Source organism: Macaca nemestrina, chromosome 2, assembly GCF_043159975.1.
Source record: "Macaca nemestrina isolate mMacNem1 chromosome 2, mMacNem.hap1, whole genome shotgun sequence".
Classification (NCBI taxonomy): Eukaryota; Metazoa; Chordata; class Mammalia; order Primates; family Cercopithecidae; genus Macaca; species Macaca nemestrina.
Genome location: NC_092126.1, coordinates 26687626 through 26714053, shown reverse-complemented (window position 1 = coordinate 26714053; position 26428 = coordinate 26687626). Strand labels below are relative to the sequence as shown.

The following is a 26428-nucleotide window of genomic DNA, read 5'->3' as shown; positions in this document are numbered from 1 at the left end:
GTGGATCTTTATTCATGAAAAAAGTTCCCTAAGGGAAAAGATACAGCTTTATGGCAGCCTGAACTATAATGGATGTTAATCTGGTATTGATAAATATACGGAGTGCGGGGGAAACAACTCACAGAGAATCCACTATAAGTTCTGTGGTTAGGCTTCATCCTTTATTAGGTAGTGAATAAAAGACAACTGATGCTTACAACTCCAATTTAAAAGACCATTTAAACAAAAATGGTTCCGTAGCGAAGTGAGGCAGAAGGGATCCAGGTATTTCTGAGTTTTCTCATATGGCTGATGGAGAAAATATGGCTGATTTGTTTGTTCCCAGCAAATCATTAAAGACAGTAATGCCTTGTGACCCAGGACCCTGTATATCCCACAGGCCCTGATTTCTGGTGGACTGGCTCATTCACTTTGGTGAAAATGGGGAAGAACAGCAAAAGCACATTTCAGGGAGATTGCATTAATTAACACTAAGTTCTCTAACAGAAAGTGAGGCTGTATCAGTTGTAAAGGTTGTTGGATAGGGATTCAGGATGACTATGGAAAATCAAAATATTTGACATAGCAGAAAAGCGAAACTGAAGTTCAAAATGGTTAGAAGCTGGTCACATGGGATACACGCAGAGCCCCAAACAGCAAACTTATGGGCAACTATCCACCTGGCTGAACTAATAGGGTCTCTGTAGGTGAAAAAGGAAACACTTGCTAAAACCAGAGAATTGAGATGCTGGTAAATGCAAAATCACCAGATACTTTCAAAAGCAAATGTTAATGCTAATCAATATATTTAACCAGAGAAGCATGGTTTGAAATTCTTTCTAGCAGAATACTGATGGAACACATTATCTTCCTTCCTTCCTTCTTTCTTTCCTTCCTTCCTTCCTTCCTTCCTTCCTTCCTTCCTTCCTTCCTTCCTCCCTCCCTCCCTCCCTCCCTCCCTCCCTCCCTCCGTTCCCCCCTTCCTTCCTTCCTCCCTTCCTTCCTTTCTTTTTTTTTGTTTTTGTTTTTGTTTTGGTTGGTTGTTTAACAAAAGATATATAAAGCCAACTGCTTTAAAGATTAATTTATATGACAAATTTCTATAGCTAGATGGTGGAGAAGAACTCCAAAAACCATGTATAATGTTGAGCACCAAGCACGCTATGGGTGTTTCTTAAATACAAAATGATAAATGCTAAATACCTATCTCTCAAATGGTTTTCTCTTGATTCTTTATACCTCTCCAAGGGTTACAACACTTTAAGAGCAGTTTCAGGAAGGCCACACCCAATCCTTCCCTATATTTTTAAATAGTCTTTACAAAACCTTTTCAAAAATAGTTTTTTCTCTAAACCTAAATCATGTATGTTTTGTCATAATTCTAAGTTTGAATGTCATTTTTCTTATTAATACAACAGACTGGCTGCATCAAACCCCACCATATTGATAGGTATATGTTAGCTTTCTATGGGAAAAAGCAAATAGCCTTTATCACAAATTAAAGGCACAGCTATTTTTATGCCATTTGTTACCAATTTAATGATAACATGTAACACTGGGTGGTTATATAATTATGTCATATAGATTTTTTCTTTTTATAAGTTATTCTCTTACTCTTTCTAACATATATACAATATACATATATTTATATATACCCCTGATAAATCTTGTTTTAAAGGTAAAACATCAACTTCTTTCAGCCTGATGGTGAATATCAAAGGCTGTTAGTATTTCACAACTCCACTGGAGAAATAATTGTCGAGTGGAACTTACCAGTATTTTTTAACACTATGTCATTGGTGTGCAATTAACTCAGATTCATATTTCCTGTTGTTAATAACATTAAATATATATTAATTGTTTATATCATGTCAGCAGGAAATCTAAAAAACAAGAAAAACCCATAAAAATAGCTAATGCTTAATTCTACCATCATACTTAAAGCAGAAACCTTTGCCTAAGAAACAACCCTACTGGTATGATATAAAGGGGATACTGCAGAGATGTAACTCTGTTTTTATTGGATATGTACTAAATTAAAGATCTTTACTTTGCATTATCATTCTAGGTTATGATCCTTCATCCTTGAAACAGAAGAGTTGTACTGATTTCTTTCTTAACACCCATGATGCATGGGTTTATCTATTTGCAGACAGAGGTTCATTATAAACACTTCCCTGTTTCCAGCAATATATCTTCAGGGTGGGAAGTTAGTACTTTGTAAGAAATCACCTTTATTAATACCTCCCCCATCTCTAAGCTTAGCTCTGCTATATCTTCAAGCCATACAGGAGGGGAGAATGCTGACCAGGGAGACCTCCATGACACCATCTGGTGTATGTTTATTTTTTGACTGCTTATTGATATGAAATAGTTGTTCATTCTACCTTTGCAATTCTTTAAAACCTAGTGGCATAGATTGAGACACAGCACTATTGTTTTACAAGACATCTACTGTATCTACTTTTGTTGGGATAAATACCCAGTAATTGCTGTCATAGCAAGAGGACCAGCACGGGTAGTACTATTCACAGTGTTGCTTTTGTTTTTGTTTTTTTCCTTTTTTGTATGATTTAATCTACAGAGTAAATTATTTTATATACATTGGAACCAGTTAATGCCCTTAGACAATGTATAGTTGTTTCATAAAGCAGGAAAGACAATGCAGAGGGAAATAGGTACCCAAAAGCACAGTCACAGAGGCTTCAGAAGTTCTAGATACCACTACAAATCAATGCTGGAGATCACTTCTAAAACAATCAACGTTCAAGAGGAATGCTTTAATTTGGAGAAAATACCACTCCCTCCCTCCCACCCCCATACCTCCCCCCCTTTTTTATAACCTTTTCAATTCACTATCAAAAGTCCTGGCTCTTCAGATATACTTTAAACTATAAATAAACACTGCATAGTTCTCTTTGTTTGTTTTGTTTTTTGTTTTTTGAAAAATTATTGCAGTACAATTACTCCTATTTGGAATTTAGTATGGAGCAAACAGCACAGGAGTGTGGGCGGTCCGAATGGGTCCAGGAGCTGGCCGCAGGAGTGCTGGAGGAAGCGCAGAAGTCTGGAACAGTGTTGCTGCTGGAGCAGTTCGAAGACTGAAGGGGGAACTCACAGCCACTGCTGCTGCAGCTGCTGCAGCTGCTAGAGGATTTGGTAGAATTCGTGGCGCCAATGGCTTTGAAGGTTCTTTTGAAAATACTAATTTTACCTGCAAGGGAGAAAAAGTATTGTAAAAGAACAACAGCTTTGGAATCCGTACTTAAAACCCAAAATGGTAGGGAGCTTGTAAAATATAGCAGTAAACAACTATAAAGAAAAAAGCTTCACACTTGTGAACTGACAACAAAGAAAATGGGAGGTATAGAACATTTTCCTTTTGGAAGAGTTGGAAGATACTTGAAAATGGCCAACCAGGAATGCTTGAAAAGTCCTCCAGAAAAGTACTCAGCAACCTTATTTTATTTTATGTTTGTTGAAAATTATGCTTTCAGAGGAAAGTATTCATCATGAGAAAATATAGAATATTTGTATCACCCTTTACACATACATTAACTATTAAAGAGCATACATTTCTAAAGAGATTTTTAATGCTATCAAATGCCATTGGACTATCCAAGTGTGTAACCTGGGTTACACAGAGAATGTTGTTTCCAGTTGTATGAAGCACTATTCAAAATAAATAAGAACAATAAAATTCCACTTTCAATAGAGAAATTTTAAAAACAACCAAAAATTCCTTTTCTCTGCTAAATTTTGACATGTTCCACTTTTTCTTTGTGCAAATGGTAACCACATTTTCTCAGTCCTTCTCTACAAAGCCAGTTCATTCTCTGGCTAGTAACATCACAAAATACCTGTTCTCACTGAGAGAATGTTCCCATTTGTGGAGTCAGTAACATAGTGATAGTGAAGAAGAAGGGTTTAAATACTAATAGCAACACAATTCTGACTACTCTGTTTATTTAAGAACCATCCACTCGATTGTCAAAAGCTGCATCTATGCTGGACAGAGATAGCATTCAGGGTTATGACTAGTGGTGCTGAGGCACTGTGCAGAATTCTTCGCCTCCCAATCCAGCTAAAATTGTGTCTTTACAGAAAAGTAAAGTAACTTCACTTTTTTAAACTTTTATTTTAAGTTCAAGGGTACATATACAGGTTTGTTATATAGGTAAACTTGTGTCATGGCTTGTTGTACAGATTATTTCATCCCTCCAAATTGAGAAGGAACTTCTCCCTAACTCATTCTATGAGGCCAGCATCATCCTGATACCAAAACCTGGCAGAGACACAACAAAAAAGAAAACTTCAGGCCAATATCCTTGATAAACATCGATGCAAAACTCAACAAAATACTGGCAAACCAAATCTAGCAGCACATCAAAAAGCTTATCCACCACGATCAATTAGGCTTCTTCCCTGGGATGAGAGGTTGGTTCAACATATGCAAATCAATAAATGTGATTCATCACGTAAACAGAACTAAAGACAAAAACACATGATTATCTCAATGGATGCAGAAAAGGCTTTCAATACAATTCAACACCGCTTCATGATAAAACTCTCAATAAACTAGGTACTGAAGAAACATATCACAAAATAATAAGAGCCATGTATGACAAACCCACAGCCAACATCATACCATATGGGCAAAAGCTGGAAGCATTACCCTTGAAAATTGGCACAATACAAGGTATCCTCTCTCACCACTCCTATTCAACATAGTATTGCAAGCCCTGGCCAGGACAGTCGGCGAGAGAAGAACATAAACAGCATCCAGAGAGGAAGAGAGGAAGTCAAACTATCCCTGTTTGCAGACAAAATGATCCTATATCTAGAAAAATCTATAGTCTTGGCCCAAAAGATCCTTAAGCTCATAAACAACTTCAGTAAAGTTTCAGGATACAAAATTAAATAACTTCATTTGAAGTTATTTGTTCATTTGAACAAAATGGGCAATGCTACTAAACTAACAGGACAGCTTGTACTGGGGTCTCATAATAGATAATCGCAGTTTTCCTTAGTTATGTTTTCATGTGTCAGCAGCACATAATAGCATCAAATAGTAATAAGATCTATTTTGAATAAATGTTTCAAAATGCACAATTTAACTTAAATTATACATCAGTTGTTTTTAACTTTTCATTGAGCTCTGAGTCTCTCCGATGAAAGCTACGGTCACTTCAATCAGAAACAAACTAACAAAACAAAATAATATACATGTTCATCAATATTCATCTACAATGTCAAGATGTTTCACACAGGTTTCCTCTAAAGTCCTACCAAAATATCCAGGTCAGGACATTATAATAGTATACTTACTAATATAAAAAGCTTATTTGCAGTCATGGGAGAGGAAATACCTACAAAGTATTTCCTGGGTTTTATGCAATGTCCTTGAATGAATAATTAAATAAAATAAGCTACACTTTGAGACTGTTATTCAAAATCCAAAATTGTTGAGGATACCAACAATACCAATACTTTGTCTCTTAAACATATTAAAAAATATATACATGAATTTGTTTCTTCCTGACCTTCTTTCCAAAAGTACTAACTTATATCAAGACCAGATTTCATGGGATTACTTACTTGACTCAAAAGAGTTTGGTTTTTCTCTTTTCCCTATGATCTATGACAAACCTGAGCTCAACTCAAAAAGGTAAAAGGTACTGGGCTGTGGTTAAAGGTGGCAAAGTGCCAGAACAAATCAAGAAACCAATAATTCCATTCGGGAATAAAGGCTGGACTCTTGCCAAATGATACTCACCCCCAGTGGATGTGCTGTCTTCTGTAGTTTGTTGTAAGGACTGTATTTAGGTTTCGGGGGCTTCCCAGCAGCTCTGTCTTTGTGCCTTCTACTGCTAATGTGCTATTAAAAGTAATTTAAAATGACAGCTTTAAAAAAGTCATCTCCAAAAACCTGTCACAAATATTGCTTTAACCTGGGGAAAGATATTCATTATTTCATGCAAGTTTCAGAGAGACAAAAATAAAAGATCATGCACTTTTGTCCTGAGATTCTGATGCCTTGAGGATATATATATTTTATGCTATCCATATTATATATATATATATATAGTTTTTTTGAGACAGAATCTCGCTCTGCCATCCAGGCTGGAGTGCAGTTGCACAATCTCAGCTCACTGCAACTTCTGCCTCCCGGGTTCAAGCAATTCTCTGCCTCAGCCTCCCAAGTAGCTGAGATTACAGGTGCCCGCCACCATGCATGGCTAATTCTTCGCATTTTTAGTAGAGATGGGGTTTCACCATCTTGGCAAGGCTGGTCTTGAACTCTTAACCTCTTGATCCACCTGCCTCAGCCTCCCAAAGTGCTGGGAGTACAGGCGTGAACGACTGTCCCCGGCCTATTTTAGTGTATTTTTAAACAAATAGTAGTGTCTTTTTTTTTTTTATTTCCTAGCTTTTCTTCTTATCACTGCACACATCTCTTTTTCTGTCTTTTTTTTTTTTTTTGAAAAGCATTTACAAAGGAAAGGAATGTCTAAAGGAATTTTACATGCAAATAAACAAAGATGCCCAGGAACGAATGAATTTATTTCCATACTAATGTTTATCCTCACATTTGTACAGTCAAATGTCAAACCCTTAAATTCTAAAGATAAATAACGAAGGTGCATAAAATCAGTAAAATATTGTACATATGTATAAAACAAAACACAACATGAGGGCTGGACCTTCAGTTGGCAATGTATAAATGATCGCTTTGGAAGGCTATTCATAGTAAAAATGAATACAACATGATTAGTCATCCCTTTTGCAGGTGGCTGCAAGAGCTAAACATACAGTACAACACCATATAATAAAACACATAAAATAAAAGAAGAGCTCAGTATAAAATTAGTTGCAGCATGTAAATATCTAAACAAATAAAAATAGAGTACTGCAAATTGACCTTTAAAGAAAATCAACACTTTTGAGTGGAAAATCTGGTAGAGAAAAGATCTGATATCCCTTCTCCACCCACTCTTCATATACAAGAATAGTAAAAACTCACTGCCAACAATTTCTGAAAGGCTCTAGAATCTATTACATTTTAGTATTTCCTCAAGCAACTAAAATAAGCATAAATAAATCAGAACAGTGAAGGTAAGATAAGTGGGTTAACAGATGGGCAGATGGAGGGATGGATGAATAGATGGGTGGATGGGACAGAAAGACAGAAATAAAAATGAAGGAAGCACACACATCCTGCTTATAAGGCTGTCCCATGTTGGTTTTCACTCCTAGAATACTTGCTGCTTACCTGTTTAAGTTGTGTTTCCGAGTTGACGTGCACATCACAGATTTCACAGTGAAATGTTTTATTTTGGAGGCCTGTATTTCCTTTATTAACAGGTCCTTTGCCTTTCACTCCTGCCCTAGGAAAGGCTTTGATAGTGCCACTTCCATTCCGGGCTTCCAGCATGGTTTTGTGCTTAGTACCTGTCAGGAATATTGAAAGGAAGGAAGGAAAGGAGGGAGGAAAGAAGGGTGGGAGGAAAAAAAATCTTAGCTAGTATATACTTTTAAGAAACAGTACAATAACAAAATTTGATGCCTCCTTTTAGTGCAGCTTTTCCTGGCATTATGGGCAGAAGGATATACATGATACAGCAGACTGTAACAATGTGCCTTCATCACTTTACATAATGTTATTAAATTATTCATTTTTTCTAATGCTCCACATTACAAACAAGTGCCATTAGTATAGTAACGAAACTTTAGAGTCCTGAGGGGAAATTAAATGGGTGTGATGTCATTTCATTTCCTCTTGATACTAACAAGACATAAATGATACCTGACGAGGAAGAGTCATTTAGTTGCTAAAGGTATAGCTGGAGGTGATGTGTAACAAGCGTAATCAGTTTAAATATGGTGTGTTTATAGAAGTGGCACTAATTAAATACCCACTTTCTAAACAGAATACAAACAAGCTTTCTTGGCTATGCATTTTAGGTTCAGAGAGAGAGAGTAATAGTATAAAGATCTTAATGACTCTGAAAAACAAATCCATTTTAGAATAGTAAAGCCCACACTGGTGGGCTATATAAACAAATGACCAAGAAGATGAGGGATGAACTCGTAACCCAAGCATATACACGATGGATAACTGCTTCTTTTTAATAAACAAATAACATCTTCAGGCCTTCACACATCATTCATGTAGCTCTAATTGTCAACCGTTAACAACATTTGTGTTTTGTTTTCTTGAGATCACTGTAGTTACATACTGTTCATAATGGCAGTTTTCTCTCAGAATTTTGCTCAAAATTTCTTTTTTCTTAGAGTTGATAAGTACTCTTCATTTTTTTTCTCACTTGGTCATGTGTTTTTTCTGTGACATTTTCTTTTATAATTGTTTGTGTTCTTTCTGCCATTCTGATTTTAGAAATATTTGGTAGTAGTTTCCCCTGACTACTTGTACGTATTAGACTGTACATTCTGCAACCATTAAAGAAATGATTCTCAACTTCTGAGTTACAGACCAGCTTCCAAGACACTAAGTATTAATGAGGAAAACATGTTGTGAAGGACACTCGAGGTCACTGCAGATGACATTATATTAAGTAAGGGACAATAAATAAGTTAAACAGGTTTCTAGCCACATGTTTCCCTCTTCAAAATGATTACTTTTTACTGAGTCCAATAGAAAAAGTAGTCATTCTTACAACCTAGATGGCCTATTTTAAATATCCATATTCTTATCCATTCTTATTAAAATGTCCATATTTCAACACATTAGAGAAAGGAAAAAGTCAATCTCTCGCAGGAAGATTGGAGGAACTGAAACGTGGAGCCAGAGAACTGCTCCCATGTAATGACTGTGATGCTTCACGGGAGCTTATTTTCGGTCACCTCCTTTGCAATATAGTGAGCACAAATGCTTTCCACTGCAGCTGCAAATGACATAAGTGGGAGCTGAAGATGACATAAGTGGGAGGAGGGCAAAGAAAAGAAGAAGTCCTAGGGAGCAAGAAACAAAATACGTAGATGATTATGAAAACTTCTTTATCCGAACAGATGATTTTATACCTTTTTTTTTTTTTTTTTCTATGCAGCTTCTTCAGTGACACTGAGAAACATTAGCAGGGCTAGTTTAGTTTAGGAATGCCTAAGAAGTTAGTAGGAGATTGACTGTCATCCTGATTTTCTTGAGGCATTCCAGATTCACTTTTGGTTAATATCGTCTGTGATTGGTAGCTGGTGTTTCATAGGTGGTAAGCTGAATGGGTCCAAATACTATTTTAACTTATTCAATAATATTTAAGTCATTTATGTTGATTGGGAAGGAGAAAAGCCAGGCATAGGTGACTTGTCTCAGCATTGAGTATTAAGTGTTCAGGAGATAATGGAAAATTTAAGAGATTTGGCCCCAATAGTATGGCTCAGCAATAGCAGGCAAAGATTCAGAAAATATGGTGCTTCTCAGAATATCTTTGGCAAGCTAAGACCCATCTATGTCATGTTTCTAGAGGAAGAATAGAAATGGGACATATATGAACATTTTAGAAACACCCATCTTTTCAGAGTCATTGGGTTGTTAGAATTATTATTTAAGCATAATCTCTTCATAGAAGCTAGAAAAGATAGGACAATTAAATATACCCATATGTTATAAACATACACTTACACACACATGCACATGCACACACACACAGGTATACATATGATTATGGCAACATTGGGGAAGGGAACTTCAGCTAGTAGCTTTGACTCTAGGGTTACTAGTCACTATTAAATGGAGTAGAACTGTTATACAGTGTAACCTTATACATTTAGTAACATATTGTCAGTCATAATTGAACAACTATTAGATAGTTTTATAAGATCTTAAAGCTTCAGTAGGCAGTAAGGGTAGCAAAATACAGCTAAAATTTAGTGAAATATATTCTTAATTATAAAGCATTTACATTTATGAGATAAAATGTGCAATAATATAAACATAATTAATATTAGAAGAACCCCTTTGCATTAAATCTGTAATACGTTTCAGATACTGTGCTAAATTTTTTACCTACTCACAGCTATCCTATGAGTTAGGTGCTATTATTATCCCCATTTAGGAGATAATAAACTGAGACTCAGAAAGACTAAGTTACTAGCTTGTGGTCACAAAGAAGCATTACTGGATGTCCTTGGCAGGAAGAAAGTAAATTTCTAGCTAAGTTCCTGTTCTCACTCATAGGTGGGAACTGAACAATGAGATCACTTGGACTCGGGAAGGTGAACATCACACACCGGGGCCTATCATGGGGAGGGGGGAGGGGGGAGGGATTGCACTGGGAGTTATACCTGATGTAAATGACGAGTTGATGGGTACAGCACACCAACATGGCACAAGTATACATATGTAACAAACCTGCACGTTATGCACATGTACCCTAGAACTTAAAGTATAATAATAATAATAAATAATTAAACAAAAAAGAAGAAATCCACTAACAATTTCTAAGCCACCTGAATTCAGTTACACACAAATCTTTAATTTTCAATTTTGTTAATACTGTCTTTTCTAAACTTGGAATTTGAGTCTACAATTCTCCGTCCATCCCCGCCCCCACCCCCTGCTTTTTCTCATAATGCTCTTTTTACTGAGCAGAGCGCCACAAACGGTGACACTTCGTAAGGATGTGGCGCTGTCTGGCTGGTGGTCTCCTCTGGCTTCAACATCATGTAAACATCTTGCAAGGCTGTCCCTTCTTTTGTGATGGCCCAGCTAGGCAGTCACAAGTCTACTTCTGTACTACACTCTTTCCTCTGAGGAGAGACTCTGCAAGGAGCTAAGTGGACTGTTTTTCCCTTACCACTTCTAAAAGGCTGGCACTGATGAATACCTTCACTTAAAGCTTCATGATTTCTGAAAGGTGAAATCATACCTCGACCACAGTCTAAATTCAGCACAGCATAAGGCTCCAAGAAATCATATATATATGATAAGAAATCACATATATATATATATATATATATGGCTTTCTGCTTAATTGTTTATTTTGGAGTATTTGGGGGAAAGATACATATTATGCTTTTATCTGTGAAAATCAAGTTACTATGGGGGCAAGGGACTAGCCTTCCCTTTTGTTTCCCATCATTCTCATAATTCCTCATTTTAGCTGACTTTCAAGTTTGGTACTGGCATAAAGAAAAGATAGGTAAACAGGAAAACTGGCAAATGACTAAAAAATTAAATAAGTCACACATTAGAAATAATTTATTAGGTCATAAGAAAAATTTAAAAAACAAATTAAGAAAAAAAGCCCCTAATTCCACCAACTAGAGGTATATCAAAATATTAATAATAGTTATCATGTACCAGTGTTTTATATTCTATTTGTACACGTGCATTTTAAAAAGTTGGGATAAATTAGCTAAAGTGGCTTTGCATAAAACTCCTGTGAAATTATATATATACTTTTAGAAATGCACATGATTTTTAATGACAGCATAGACTTGTAATAGACAGAGATGATATATTTAACCATTATCTAATATTAGACATTTGTATTATTTCCTTTTATTTCCCTATATAATTATGTTGTAATGAGCATCCTACTCATTAAATCTTTTATCACATTTTTGATTGTTTCCTTGGGATAGCTTTTCATAAGTGGTATTATAGGGACAAAGAATATAACTATTTTTAAGTCTCTCGATTCAAACTGCCAAATTATTTTCTAAAAATTACAAGGAAAGTTTCAGAGGAGTTTACTTTATAGGGAAATCTAGTTGGCATAGTCTAAAAATTTTGCCCCTCTCTAAAATAAATTTGAATACCTTTAAGTTTAGTTTTTCAGAAGGCTCATTAAATACTATTTAATAGCATCTGACTAGATTTTTAACAAACTCATACAATTGCCAGCAATAATTTAGTTACCATCATATTGACAAGCTCAATGATTCAGCTTATAAATAGGCAGTAAAGTGGTCATGGTCAGTCTCCATACAAACAGCAAAATGCAAAGGTGTTTTTTTTTTTTTTTTTTTTTCGCTAAGGTGTTTATTTATGATATTTGGTATAATAGTATTATAACTCTGGTGTGTCCTAAGGAAGGAAAACGCTCTCAAATCTACATACCTGGAATGTGTAATTAGCATCAAACACCTCCATGTGTTCTTTATAAATCTCTAAATATCAAGTTAACCTTTTATTATGTTGACCTCCTATATAGTATGGATTTTCCATGTTAATTTTTTCCTAAAGAAGAAAGCTTTGGTTTACATTATTAGAATATCAAAAAACATTAAGCACCTGGAATGGCATCTAGGTATCAGGTGACCAAATATTGCCCCAAATGAGGGAAAAAAAAATTCTATCATTTCTATTAGTTCCACGGTTGAAAGTAATTTGCTGATTTACCAGTAATATATCCAAAGTCCAATTTGGAAAGGTGAAAATAGAGACAAAGAACACAAGAAGTCTAAAACAGAGAAAAAAAATAAACATGCTTTTTTTTTCAGAAATGGCCCTGGAGGGAAAGTTCTGAAGTCATTATGGGGTAGGAGACAAGCCACACAATGGACCATGTGACCAAAGGAAACCCAGGGAAGAGTCTGCAGGCTGAGGGACCCAATGGGCAGAACACATGGCTTATCTGATAGTGGAGACAAATGTGCGAAATCAATATAGCAGCAAGCCTTGAAATTCCAGCCTGTGAAGAGAAATATCGTCAACATCCAAAAAGCTTTCTTTATCCATAATGCCCTGAAAGTGTGACTAGAGAAAACACTAAGTCTCTCCCATGCTTCTCCAGACACACACTGAAAAAATCTTTATATGCACCCATTTCTTCTCCTTAAAAACGAAGCCCTTCCTTAAGGCCATGAAAAACACCACATTGCTTCTATATCCATTCCCCCAAGAAAGCCTAGCGAAAGGTCTTAAACTTATTAACATGCAACAATTAGTAAATGGACAAATTAATCACACTTCCATAGTATAAATGCAATATAATGCTGTCTTATTTATAAAAGCAGTGCTCTTGTTTGCTTTTTGTGTAAACTAGTTTTATTTATTTTTTATTTTGTTAATGAAAGCAACAGATGTTCTTGGCAGAAAATTCAAAGAGCACAAAAGTACATAAAGTAAAAAGCAAAAGCCTGCCCACCTATCAACTTTAAGCTCCAAGTCCTCAGTAGTAACAGATTTTCACATGTATACTTTCAGAAATGTTTTAAATATCAGTGATTTTATATGAGGCATAGATGGGAAAAATGACACAGGTTGAACATTTCACTGTTTTGCACACGAAACCTCATTTAACAAGAATAGTCATATAAAACAACACAGCCAGAAAATGCATCTTGACACATTAAAGAAGTCACTCATTCTGGTTGTTAATCAGTGAGAAGTCACCAAATGTGAAATTAGTAAACCCTAAATGCTCACAGTGACGTAAAAATTGTTTTATTAGGTAATATGCCTCAAATCATTTACTATCACAATCCCCCAAACATATTATTTATGAATTATAGCTCTAGTACATAGAAACTTCTGTGACGATAAAAAGATTCTATATCTATACAAATGTATGGCTAATATGGTAGCCATTAGCCATGTGTAGCTCTTAACCACTTGAGATGAGGGCACTGCAACAGAGAAATGGGACTGGCAATTAATTTCAATTTAAATAGCCACCTGAGGCTAGTGGCTGTCATTTTAGATAGTACAACTCTAATATTCAAATATGCCCTGTATGGCCGTGTGGAGCACAGGGAGTTAAGAGGCTGTTTTCTTAATCATTTGTAGAAAGTTTAAAGAAGTTACAACAGAAGAATTGTGATAGATGAGTCTCTATCTTTATTTTCAATTAAAGGGAAGCCTTATCATTACCCTAGAAGATGTTAAATAGAAGTGGCAAACAATCTTTGGGCCTTAATAGCAATAAGGTCATGAACACTGACCACAGCTGAATGGCTTAAATGAGCTTTTCACATGAAACAAGTATGTATTTCACTTCTGAATACAGAGTCACAATTAGACATGGACTTCTTGAAGACAATGACTAGGTCTTTCTCATAGTAGATAGTCAAGGAAAATTAACTGGGGTATTAGACATCAATACAGATTGATAAACAAATACAACTATTTTTTTTCATTTGTAAAAAGAAAGTTATGAGCTCAGGCTCTAGAATTGTGTGGGACAGATTTTGCCTCCATTAGCTGTGTGAGCTTAGGTTTCTTTGTGCTTCAATGCCCTCATTTATTTTTAAAAAGGAAATTATCTGCTTTATTGAAATGTTGTATTAAATGCATTTATTGTTTTAAGGATTATTCTTGACACTTCGATCTGCTCAATAAATTTTAATCAATCTTCTCATCCTTCTTTTTTACATTGTTGCTTTTGTTAAGGCAAAAGTTTAGAACTCTCTAAGCATTTTAAAATTTAGTAAAGTCTGTCATTTGATAACTATCTTTTCTTCATATTGAAACTTGGTAAGGGGATAGAATAAGCTCTGTCTAGAGATATAAAACAAAAACTAGAATGTGTTTAGCAAAAATTATCCAATGTTACTACTTCAAGTCATTACCAGAAAAATCTGCCCAAATTAGTAATGAGCTTTAACTCAAAGATTTTCTTCTTTTTTTCTTTCAAATTATAAAGAGAAAACCATCAAAATTAGCTAAGCAAAGCACTACCTACTAGGATATTTGGGGGAATTTTTTTTTGTGGGGGGAAATTTTTTTAAAGAAAAAGAAAAACATCTTTTGTAATATTTGTATCTGTAGCATACAAGTCGAGGGAAGGGCTTCCAAATCTCTTTAAAACACTATATCCTCTTAAGGTGTTTAAAAAATTCTTAGACTGTGTTGTAAACACCACTAGTTAGCTCAAAAGAGGTACTTCCCTTTCCAAATTAAAAAAAAAAATCGAAGTGGGAATGCCTCTGTTCAAATCCTGTATTCCAATCTTACGGAATACATATCAATTAATTACAACTCCAAACGATTACACACTAGTGAAAAATACAAAGGGAAAGCAAATGAAAGAACATAATTGATCCCCAAATAATGCCAGCAGCAGCTGTGGTCATACTAATAATCATGACATAATATTTGATCCTTAAAAATGCCAATATGGCTTCTTAACTCCATTAGCAACAGAGAAAGAGAAAGAGAAAGAGAGATAGAGAGACATATATATATACAAAAGCCCAGAGAGGACAACTGGCTTGCCCAGGTCTATAGAAATGTTCTCTGCATATCTGGGGGCAAAATTTAAGTCTTATCACTTCTAGTCCATTCTGCTGTCCTATACCGCTGACAGTGTCTAATGGAAGTCGCATTCCCAAAATTTGCCTGGGGTCATTTGTTTAGAATGCAGAATGCATTTTCTAAGATTGAAAAACATGTTTTGAAAGATCATTGGCTTTCCTCTCATAGATACACATTTCTATACTTAATGCTACAGACCCTATTTTATGTATATAATATGTTTCTAAAAGGGAAAAACAAGAAAAACACTTAGAACTATTATTTGGATGCATGGGAAACATTTTCCCACCCTGCAGCCTGGCTGCTTCAGACCAGAATTGACCTTCAAACCTGGTTCCCTGAAAATATAATCCAATCTTAACACTAACTTTCTCGTATCTGGCTCTGAAAGAAAGCAGAGCAGTGTTTTTGAAGCACTATTAGAGAGGCAGGGATAAGTGTAGGAGACAGTGGAGGTCTAAAGGTGGGGCATTGATTGCGGTCTTCTCTGAATGCAGACAATGGAGGGGTATATTTAAAGAGAATTTAGAAAACAATCATTAAATGAACTAAATGGCCTAGGCAATCTATTTTCTACCAGCACTATGATCTGGAAACTCTAAATAACATCAGTGATAAAGGACTACTCCCTAAAAAATATTTTGTTAGTCTATATTTTAAACAATTAATGTGGTTACTATTAAGATTTAGTGTATATTAAATTCACAGATTTTTATTGCTTATCTTATAACAGACACCACATGAGCTCCAGATACACACAAATTCAGCAACAAGTTTTTGTGTCATTAGTAAGTTCATAACAGTTCCAAATACTTTGAGCTCACTAAGGGCACAGTTCATGCATTTAAGCCCTGTGGTATTACATCTTTTTTTAAAAAATGTAAACATTAGATTATAAATTAACAATGATAGCACGGTGATTATAAATATGAAGAAATAGAATTGGAATTAATTTAATTCTGTCATTTTTCATGACTATTAGAAGTTTTTATGTTTAACACAGTGAAACGGAGTGCAGCCCAGAAAGTCTGACCATTTCATTTGGTCAGTCCCAATGGTCCAACTTGGTAACTGGCTACATCACGCATTCCATTTGGGCTGCCTTCCTTTCCCTCTTTCTTTTACCCACTCCCTTAACCTCCTTTGCCTCCCTAAGAAACTATTTGCTCTCAAATCCATGTCTCCAAATCTGCTTTTGAGCGAGTCCGAGCTGAAACACACCACAATGATCATACAATGAATCCTACATTGGTGGCTAGTATTCCTGGCAGAAGAGCAGGTATCTCTAGATTTTCTCTTCCTTATTTTGTTTCCTGGATTTCCTCATACCACATCTTAGGGAGAAGATATAGACGGAGCCAGCATGCATGTGGCAGTTGTTTAGTGCAGGTAAGATTGCATTCACATTTATCAATATCTAGAGGAAATCCTAGACATGGGGAGCCTCCCAACACTGTTCAAGTTACAAATAATAGAAGCTGAATCTGAAGATCAAAAATGGTGGACAAAGGGGGTCAAACAGCATCTATTTATGTGTCTTTTCTTCTTCCTTTGCTACCATTAGACCTGACATAGCTTGCTGGTACAAGTCTAAGTAGAGCTCTAAAATGAGCATTAGGCCGGGATTCTGGAGTGGGCTTTCAGAACAGAAAAAGATCTCTGATGCAGGAAGGAAAATACAGGGAAAAGGAAACTCGAGGAGCAGCTTAGAAAGAAGGCAAGTGGCTGTGGTCCACTGAGTAGGCGTAAGGTTCAGAGAGAACACTCTTACAAGGGAATTCAAGTAAACGGTGATAGTCACATTTCACCTCCTTAAACTCTTGGATAAGATTCTTATAATAGTTCTCAGCTCTGCCTGCAAAACACTGAAGTTTTATTTATTTTTTCTCCAAAAACTACAGCTTCCCATGACTTGGATATAATAATCGGAATCCCTGGGCATAGCGCCTGGGTACACACATTTTTAAAGCTCTGGGGTAATTTTGACACACAAAGTAGAGATAAGGACCTAGAAGCAGAATAGGAAAAATGTTGCCCTAATTTGACAAGTAATTCCTTCTTTGTTTCTTAATCAGATGTTTCTAATAAGAATTCAAGAAGAAAAACTCTATTTATTTATTTGTTTGTTTGTTTGTTTGTTTGAGACAGGGTCTCACTGTCAGCCAAGCTGGAGTGCAGTGGCACGATCATGGCTCATTATAGCCTCAACCTCCTAGGCTCAAGAGATCCTCTCACCTCAGCCTGCTGAGCAGCTGCAACTACAGGCATATGCCATCATGCCCAGCTAACACATTTTTTTTTTTTGTAATTTTTTTGTGGAGATGGGGGTCTCCTTTTGTTGCCCAGGCTGGTCTCAAATTCCTGGTCTCAAGTGATTCTCCTACCCCAGCTGCCAAAGTGTTGAGATTACAGGTGTAAACCACCACACCCTGCCGAAATTCTTGATAAATAAACTCTAGTCTCAAAATTGATGCCTCCTCAAAAGGAATGTGTTTCTCAGTCACTATGTGGAATGGGCAAGGATCCTTGAGAAATAAATGGAATGCCAATGATGTTTATACTCTCCCAAATATCTTACATTCAAGATGAAACGTATTTGCATGAATAAACACATGGAAAATCTGCAAGGTATAGATTCTGCCTTAAGGCCAGGTACCTTTCTGTGTTTCTTAGTACCTGAACTCTTACTGCAACTAATGTTTTTTGCAGGAGGAAGGTATGTGCTGAAGGAATTGTTCTCCATCTGCTATTACTCCTTAGAGTCTTGAAGTCAATACTTGAATATTACCAGTGCAGCACAATGGCTGGTCAATGACTCAACATACAGCTGCAATATTAACTCAGGGCATGATTCACAAATGATTCTTCTTCTATTATAGTTGCTGACAGAGTCCTGGCAACGAACCCAGTCTTTTAGAGAAAAGTTGATTTTGGCAATGAATCCAGTCTTTAGAGAAAAGCTGATAGTTGATTGAGAGTGTGTGCGTGTGTGTGTGTGGGGGGTGTGTGTGTGTGTACACAGATGGGGGGGCATATATGTATATACACACACATACAGAGCAGCAAAATGGAACCACAATATATGAGCATATTGGGAGAGAATTTTGTCCTGGCTTGTCAGTATTCCAGTATTTTCCTCCCTGCTATGGGAATTAGTGTTGAAGTCAGACAGATCTGGGTTCAAATCATGGTTCTGTAACTTAATTGGTTATGTTCCGTGCCTTCTCTGAGCCTCAAACAATTGAAAAGAATAACATTTTTAAGTTACTGCAAAGTTGTTGGAAAGAGTAAGTAAAAAGAGTAGATTTAGAAATCACATCTGAATGGCTGCACACAATAAACACTTTCTTAAGTTTAATTGTCCAGTCCCATAGATTTAGCCCAAATAACATTATTTTTTCATAAAAATCAAAATAGAGGGGTTTTAACCAAAGGTGCTTAGAGTCATGCAACTACACATTTTTCAACAGTACTATGGGCACAGTTTTAGAAAATGTCACTTAGAGGCAAATGCATGGAAATATATAAACTAGAAATCGTATAAATGCAAAACATATTTTAGGACTATATTTCATTTTATCTCCTAATGTTGAAAAACACACACACCCACACACACACACACCCACACACACCCCATGGTCTTCAAGCCCTGGAAACCACCTCTTGTCCCTATATAAATGACACTTTGCTTGTCATTTTTATTTTTTAATGGTTAATGATTTCCATGTAATAATTGCCAGTTTTCCTCTACCCCTTTGTCCCCTGCTGCAAAAGATCTAATCTATTCAGAGGAAGATAATTGCAGAGCTGTTGAAACAAAAAGAAATCGCTGCATCTCACCACTGTTGTGCGCCTCCAGCTGCGAGGCGGAGTTGACAGCAACCTTGCATAGCGAACAGTAAAGAAGCCGTTTTGCCTTTTCTTCCTCGGTCTCAGTAGAAGGACATGAGCTATTGCCAGTGGCTGTCGTTGGGCTTTTTTCCACTTTAGAGGTGATCTCAGTTGTCATAACACTGCTTTTGCGGATTTCCACAGTTGTCGTCGTTGATATTGCTGGTGTCCCTGCAGTACCATCTGTATTCGAAAAACACAGAAAAAAGGGGGAAAAACAGTGATATTATCATTCCCTATTCAGGAATGTATCACGAATATTGCATTCTGCTTATAATGATAAGAGCAGCTAGCAATTGCTGTTTGTCAAGGACGCATCAATCACCTCATAAAAAAATTTACACAGATGACCATATTTAATTTCATGTATTAAAATAACACTTTCAGATGATTCTTGAACATCAACATAAATATAAGTTTAAAATATTCTATGGGGTAAACATCCACAAATTTCTCTTGTTAACACATAGCCTTAGTACAACAATATTTATAATATATTGCAGTCTCTCAATGCATATTTCTAAATGACTTTTTCTAGATTTTTAAACAATTAAAATAGAAGATAAATGCTTTTAAGATACTTTGAATTTCTTTACTACTTGTCTATTTTGCTTCTTTCTTTCATTCTTTCTTTTTTAATTAAAAAACAGGTACAGATCCTTTTGCAATATTTATCCAAAAAGAAAAAGAAAAAGAGAAATTGGAGGCCTGATGCCATAATTGCTTTGACCAGATCAACAGTTCAGAAAATCATTGCTCTACTTACAAAGAGTTACAATTCACCCCAAGGTACAAAAATCATCAACATCAAAAGAAGAAGAATTCTAGTCTGGCGTATCTATTAAATACATGCCCTGTACCAAGCTGTACGCAGGGAGTTTGTGGCAAAAATATTCAGACATCAGTAGCCACTATTCACAAGGAATTCACAGGATGGCCACACCATGCTGTTGTCACATTGTTCTAAGAGTTAAATGATCACGAAAATGTTGAGGCACTGTCACTCTACAACCCTTCTGGCTCTAAAGTCTGATGCTAAATCTGGAGAGATCAATCTCCAAAGTAAAACTACCCTGTCTTAACTTTATTCGGGTATGCACAGCTCCCCTTCCAAATATGCCAGTCACTGTTATGTTAGCAATGTTTGCCATACCCAATAACAAATTGCAAATAAGCTCTACACTCATATCCTATCTACCCATATACTACTTTTTGGCCTCTCAGCTGGTTCTTAACTTCCTCTCCAAAATATTCCTAGGCTGCCTCTCCAGCTACATCTGCTATTGAAACTGTCTCTCATTCCATATACTGCTATGGTCACTATCTAATGCTACGTTGAAAAGTTCATGATAAAGAGACTTGGCAAGGATATAAGGACCAATGGTCTGTCTGCAATTAAGTGTTGTCTGCATAAACGCTTACTTCTTGTTAGTTCATTACTATCAAGAGTTGACTGCAGCTACAGAATGACTGTTAACTGGGATATCCCCTTTCTTCCAGGCATCGGGGTGAAAATATAGGTGAGGTTTTTTATTGCTTTTCTAAATAGGGCATCAGAAACACTAGTCAATAAAAAGAGAAATGAATCCTTGTTTAAGGGCTGTTGTATAAAAAAATTCATCTGGATCTTATTTTCTTTGCCTGACACTTCACACACTTTCAATCACTTATTTACCTGCTAAGATCATCAAGTAAGTCTCTTTCAGTGTCATAAAGAACATTCACCAACCAAGTTTTCAAAATCATGCTGCAAATATGTGTCTCATGGCTAGAGAAAAATAAATAAAATTACCCTAACACTAAGTTATGTCATTAGAATACATTTATTCCCTTGCACACTGAAACGTCCACTCCCTGATTAGTTTTTATTTGCCTGTTAAGGTTCCATTATTAAAATAAGAAGTGACAGGCAAAAAATATCTCTGAGAACCTAGAGATGGAATAAAACATAACAACTTTAAGATGGTGCCATAGCTGTTTATTGCCCCCTATATGCCAGAAATGATTGTTTGAAAGCATGAGTATATGTAACTGTGAATAAACAACAAGTAGTTAATTTGCTAGGTGTTTTATACACTTAAAATAATTGTATATATTTATAAAACAATTCCATTTTTTATATTGTATAAAGTGTATGTATTTATAAAATAATTCCACAGTACAGAGCTGAGAAAATGAGAAAACTCCAGAAGTTAAGAAAATGTCCCAAGGACACACAAGTAGTATATTGTGAGCCAGAGCCAAGTGTTTCATGGAACAAGAAAATTAGATTTTGAGGCAAAAAAAAAAAAGAAAAAGAAAAAGAAAAGAAAGAAAGTTAGGAATGATACTCTTGGCCATGACTGTGATTCTCCACAGTAAGGTCACAAGGAGCAGTGGGCTAAAACCACTAAATTGTTCTTAGGATCAGCTCTATCAGGAGTGATAACCGTAAATACAGATATTATATTTAAACTTAGTTTGGCCACACACTGAAGCTAGTGTGATACTGTGGGTGTTTACTTCATTGAAATCTACTAGGGTAAAGATTTCCCTAGTACTACCCTGCTCTAACAACTTTTCCTCTGGATTGACTTGTTTATTTGGTCTTAATCTGAAAATGGCACATAGCATAGATCATAGTAATCCTAAACTAACTTTCCTATTTATAGTGCAAGTTATTGACAAAAGCATAGAATAAACAAAACCATGAATCTTTCGATTCCTGTGACATCTACGTTAGTGTTTCTCTGACCACAGAAAATAATGTACATTTATACCAAAGACAACAGAAGATTAGAGACATCAGATTCTCTATGCCTAGGGCTTAGTGAAGTATTAACATTTCTTAAGGCAAGTTCCTTGCATGAGACAGGCTTAGGGGAATTAATATCAACACTCAACTTCTGGTGCATCTACTTTGTGGAATACTTTTGACCACATAGCTAACCATAAATGTGTTATTTTCTAAGCATGTAGTTAGTGTGAAAGAAATATAACATTACATTTTTATCTTAAATGTAATATGTAGAACTTGACTCCATAAAGATAGGAATACTATTAATTTATAAGGAGTCATGGATTTTTCACTTACCTTTGTTTTAGCAGTGATAAAGGGTGTTTTTTAAACCAAGAAAGTAACGTAAATATATTTTAGCATTATGGCTTATTCAAAGAAAGTCAACTGTTCTATATAATGCATACAAAATTACATATAGCAAAGAAGTTTACTTTAATATGGTACATTAAATGACCAGTTATAAATAATTATTATCCACATGTTAAAATAGAATCTTAAATGAATGATAATGTTAACAGCATATACCCTTGACATGATGTGATGAAAATTATCTCTGTGGTCTTCCTGCTCATAACCCCTGTCTAACCATGAGAAAAACAGAAAACAGAGCTAAACTTAAGGACATTTATCAAATTCCTGACCAGTACTCCTCAAAATTAGCAAGACTATCAAAACGAGGAAAGTGTGCGCAACTATCACAGTCTAGGGGAACCTAAGGAAATATGAGAACTCAGTGTAATGTGGGATCCTGAATGAGATTCTAGGGCAAAAGAACATTAGGTAAAAACTTGGAAAATCAAATAAAGAATGGGCTTTAGTTAACACTAATGTATAAATATTGATTCATTAGTTGTGACAAATGTACCATATTAATGTGAGATGTTAACAATAAGAGAAGCTAGATGCAGGGTATATGGGAACTTTCTGATATATTCTCATATCTTCTCTGCAAATCTAAAACTATTCTAAAATTAAAGTTTAAGAAAAACAGAATTATAACCAGTCAACAAATGGTGCATCATTAAAGTTATTTTGTAGAATCATAGTCAGAAAGAACCTTCATGGCTTTAGAGCACAGTTTTCTTAATTTTTAGATAGAGAAGTTTCAGAAAATTTCTCAAGGTCACATAGTGCTCTGAGATAATAACTAAGACTTGACATTGTATCTCCCAGTGCGAAATCTAGTGCTTATTATCTTAACTGCAGTTACTCATGCACTCAACTTTATTCCATCAACCTTTATTAAGCAACTATTTTGTGCTAAGTTCTATCCCAAGCCATTGGGATAAGAAGGCCAATAAATATAGATCATGTACTTAGTGACAAAATAGTTTATGAGATATCCCATAAAGACTTGAAATAATAACTATTATTATAAACTTAATAATTCTTAATCTGCTTTGTTCATTGCTATATTCTTGCACTTATCCTTGGCATGAAATGGGCACTCAATAAATATTGAGAGAAAACAATGAATAAATTAACAATAATAGCTAATCATCGTGGAAGCACTTTTAAAATATTTACAAGTATTAACTCATTCAATCCTCATAGGAAAACAAGAGGTGCACAACATTTTTATTATCATCATAGCAACAAAATTGGGGTATCTCCATACCATACAAAGTTTCAAACTGTGTTTGAAAACATGAACACAGTTCAAATTTTCAAATCAAAAAAAATGATTTGAACACAGTCTGGCTCAGTTGCACGTGCTCTTCATTTATTTTTTATTGCTTAAAATTTAATTGTTTATAAAATAATTTGAATTAGTCTTGATTTATTATGCATGCTGAAAGATAACATATTAAACATTCGACTATAAAAGAAACTAAGCATGGCTCAAGCTAGAGTTAATTATGTATATCCAAACATCCATTATGCTAAGGTATTAAGTTGCTCAAAACCATTTAGAAGGAGGAAAGAAAAGGAAAACCTATAGCTCTCAACCAATCTCTTGTGCAGAATGGTAAGAATAAACCACAGGACTTAACTGCACCTTTTTTTCCCCCTCAAAAGACGAGAAAGTAGGAAAATGATTCGCTTTTCTTACTGTTTCCCAAAGGCTGATTCAGATTTCTTTGCACCAAAGACTCCGGAAGAATATATGTGACAAGGAGTTAAAAATAATGGGTGAAATTCAGTGAGAAGAGAAAGATTTGAGATGGTTGGGGCTTGCATTTCTGTGCCATTTTTCTGCCAGTGCCCTGTAGCAAATATTCATTATTACAACTGTCGCTATTTGGCTTGGCATCAAAACAGATTGCTAATACATTGTGGAATGAGGCTTCAGTTGAGAATCAAAGGAAACGTCAGTATTCAAAGTGGCCCATTTGTGACCTTCATCTTGTATAAAAACACTGTAAGTACTTCTTTAAAAAAAAATCCATAAAGCATAAGAAAGGATTCCAAAAAAAATCAACACTTGAATTTTGGGTAGTAACATGGAGCAGCCAAGTTACATGGTCTGAGCAAAAATTTATTCCTCTGCTTACAGACTTCATAACTTAAGTGGAAAAAGCAAAGGTGAGTTACTGGAGTTTCCTCTCAGGTAACAGCGATTAGTGTTATAACCCAAAGATGCTCATCATGTTTTCCTGTAGATTGAAGGCTCAGAATTACATCTGATTTATTTTCTTCTTTCCTATGTGAATTTAAGTCTCACTCAGACTTGCTAGGAAACGAAGAAAACAGCTGCTTCCTCATAAATATGCTGACATTCTGAAGTATAAAAAGGTGCTTCTGACAAAAAAAAAAAAAGTCTTTAGAAATTATTCCTGGTGGTTCATTTTCTACCAATTTTATTTCATTTAACTAAAATTTATTGAGCCCATACCACAGTCTTAGACCCAGGCAGGAATGGCCTTGGTACTGGGCTGTGCTTAAAAGTCCCTTTATATGGTTTTTTTTTTTTTTCTTGTAAAATAAAAAAAGTTTCTACAGTGTTCTGTAACCAATGGAGCAGAGGGGAATTATGGGAAAAGGAAGTGAGAACTGAACTGGGTGCCCCAAAGGCCAGAGTACAGAGCTGGGAGTTTATAAGTGTGTGTTTGTGCACTTATGAGTGTATGTGTCTACGTGTATGTATGTGCATGTATGGCTATATGTGTATATCTGTGCATAAGAGTGTGTGTGTGTGTGTGTGTGTGTGTGTGTGTGTGTGTGTGTGTTGAGAGGTTGGAAGATATCACAACTTCTATCTGGAAACCAGAGAAAGAGTGGCTGTTTTTGTACACAGTACACATTTGGCCACCCCCAAATCACAAAAATATATGTCTAAGCAGAAAAAGTCCCCCTGCCCTAAATTCCTCACTCCCATCTGCTAGAGTGGTATAGCTGTAGAAAGTGCTTTAAACTGCCTAGAAATCCCACGGCCACCAAATGAGGCTGGGGAGAAATCAAGTGCTCCACTCCACTTTGCAGGGTACCTGATTTGGGTGGGTCCAGTCACCAGCCAGAAGTTCTGGCTTTGGGCACAGCTTCCTCTCTGTTCTTACAAATCTGCTTTACTACTAGGCTCAAGGCTGATTCAGGTGAGGGAATTCTTTATTCTTCAGGTCACAAAGACAATTCCTGGGGAACAAAGTGTGGAGTTGCTGAGTAAAACTTGATACATATTTAGATATAGGGCATATAGTCTCCATTTGTACACTTGGCCCTGAAAATTTTGGGGGTCTGTCTTATAGGACCCATCCATATACAGGATGTTGTGTTAATTACAGGAGGTAAAAAATAAATGCAATATAAGTTGTATATGCAAGAGTAATAGGACTCTAATATAAAGAGTGGAGGGAACAATGAATTCCCTGTCCTTGAGAAGAATAAGCTAGAAGAAGTATTACTAGAAAATATTAGAAAGATGAATTGTACTTCAAACTGATTTCATTGTGTCTCTAATGGTCTGTGACTTGGTAGTTCCATGCAAAAAGTAATCACGTATACTTTTCATCAAGTGACAAGTTCTTCCCCATAGTAGCCTGCAAGAAACTCTTAATGTTCTAAGGGATTGGGTGACTATACGATTTCTTTCTACATTTACATTTTTTGAACTAAATTTCCCAAGCCTTGTATGCATTAAAAATTTTAGAAAGGAGATTTTAAAATTTACAAAACAAAAATATTGAACTGAAACTTTTGAGATGATTTTCAAAGCTGTCCAATTTATTATCTGTTTCAGGCAACTACATCGAGAATAGATTCATATACATAGATAATGGTTATCTGTTGAACTCACTATGTGCTACATATATTACATGCAAATTAGACCATAAATTATTCCAATGAAAAATATTAAGGTAGAAGCAGAGCCCATTTAAAAAATTTAACTTCTGGATTTCCCTCTTTTTTTTTTTTTTTTTTTTTTTTTGAGATAGAATCTCGCTCTGACACCCAGGCTGGAGTACAGTGGTGCAATCTCGGCTCACTGCAACCTCTGCCTCCTGGGTTCAAGCGATTCTCCTGCCTCAGCCTCCTGAGTAGCTGGGATTACAGGCACGCGTCACCACACCCTGCTAATTTTTTTGTACTTTTAGTAGAGAAGGGTTTTCACCATGTTGGTC

General features: G+C 35.7%; 1 protein-coding gene across 14 annotated transcripts in view; it reads right to left on the bottom strand.

Annotated features, from left to right (window-relative positions):
• Positions 1–2810: 2810 nt before the first annotated feature.
• Positions 2811–26428, bottom strand: part of LOC105488914 (zinc finger protein 385D) — a 988258-nt gene continuing 964640 nt past the window's right edge. For all 14 annotated transcript variants that reach the window (XM_071090832.1, XM_011753417.2, XM_011753418.2 and 11 more), the window contains 4 exons: positions 19040–19273; positions 7253–7431; positions 5756–5857; positions 2811–3193 (listed from right to left, as the gene is read on the bottom strand). In XM_071090832.1, the coding sequence (XP_070946933.1) occupies positions 2960–3193; positions 5756–5857; positions 7253–7431; positions 19040–19273 (749 nt within the window). In that variant the 3' untranslated portion in view covers positions 2811–2959. The remainder of the gene's footprint in view (positions 3194–5755; positions 5858–7252; positions 7432–19039; positions 19274–26428) is intronic.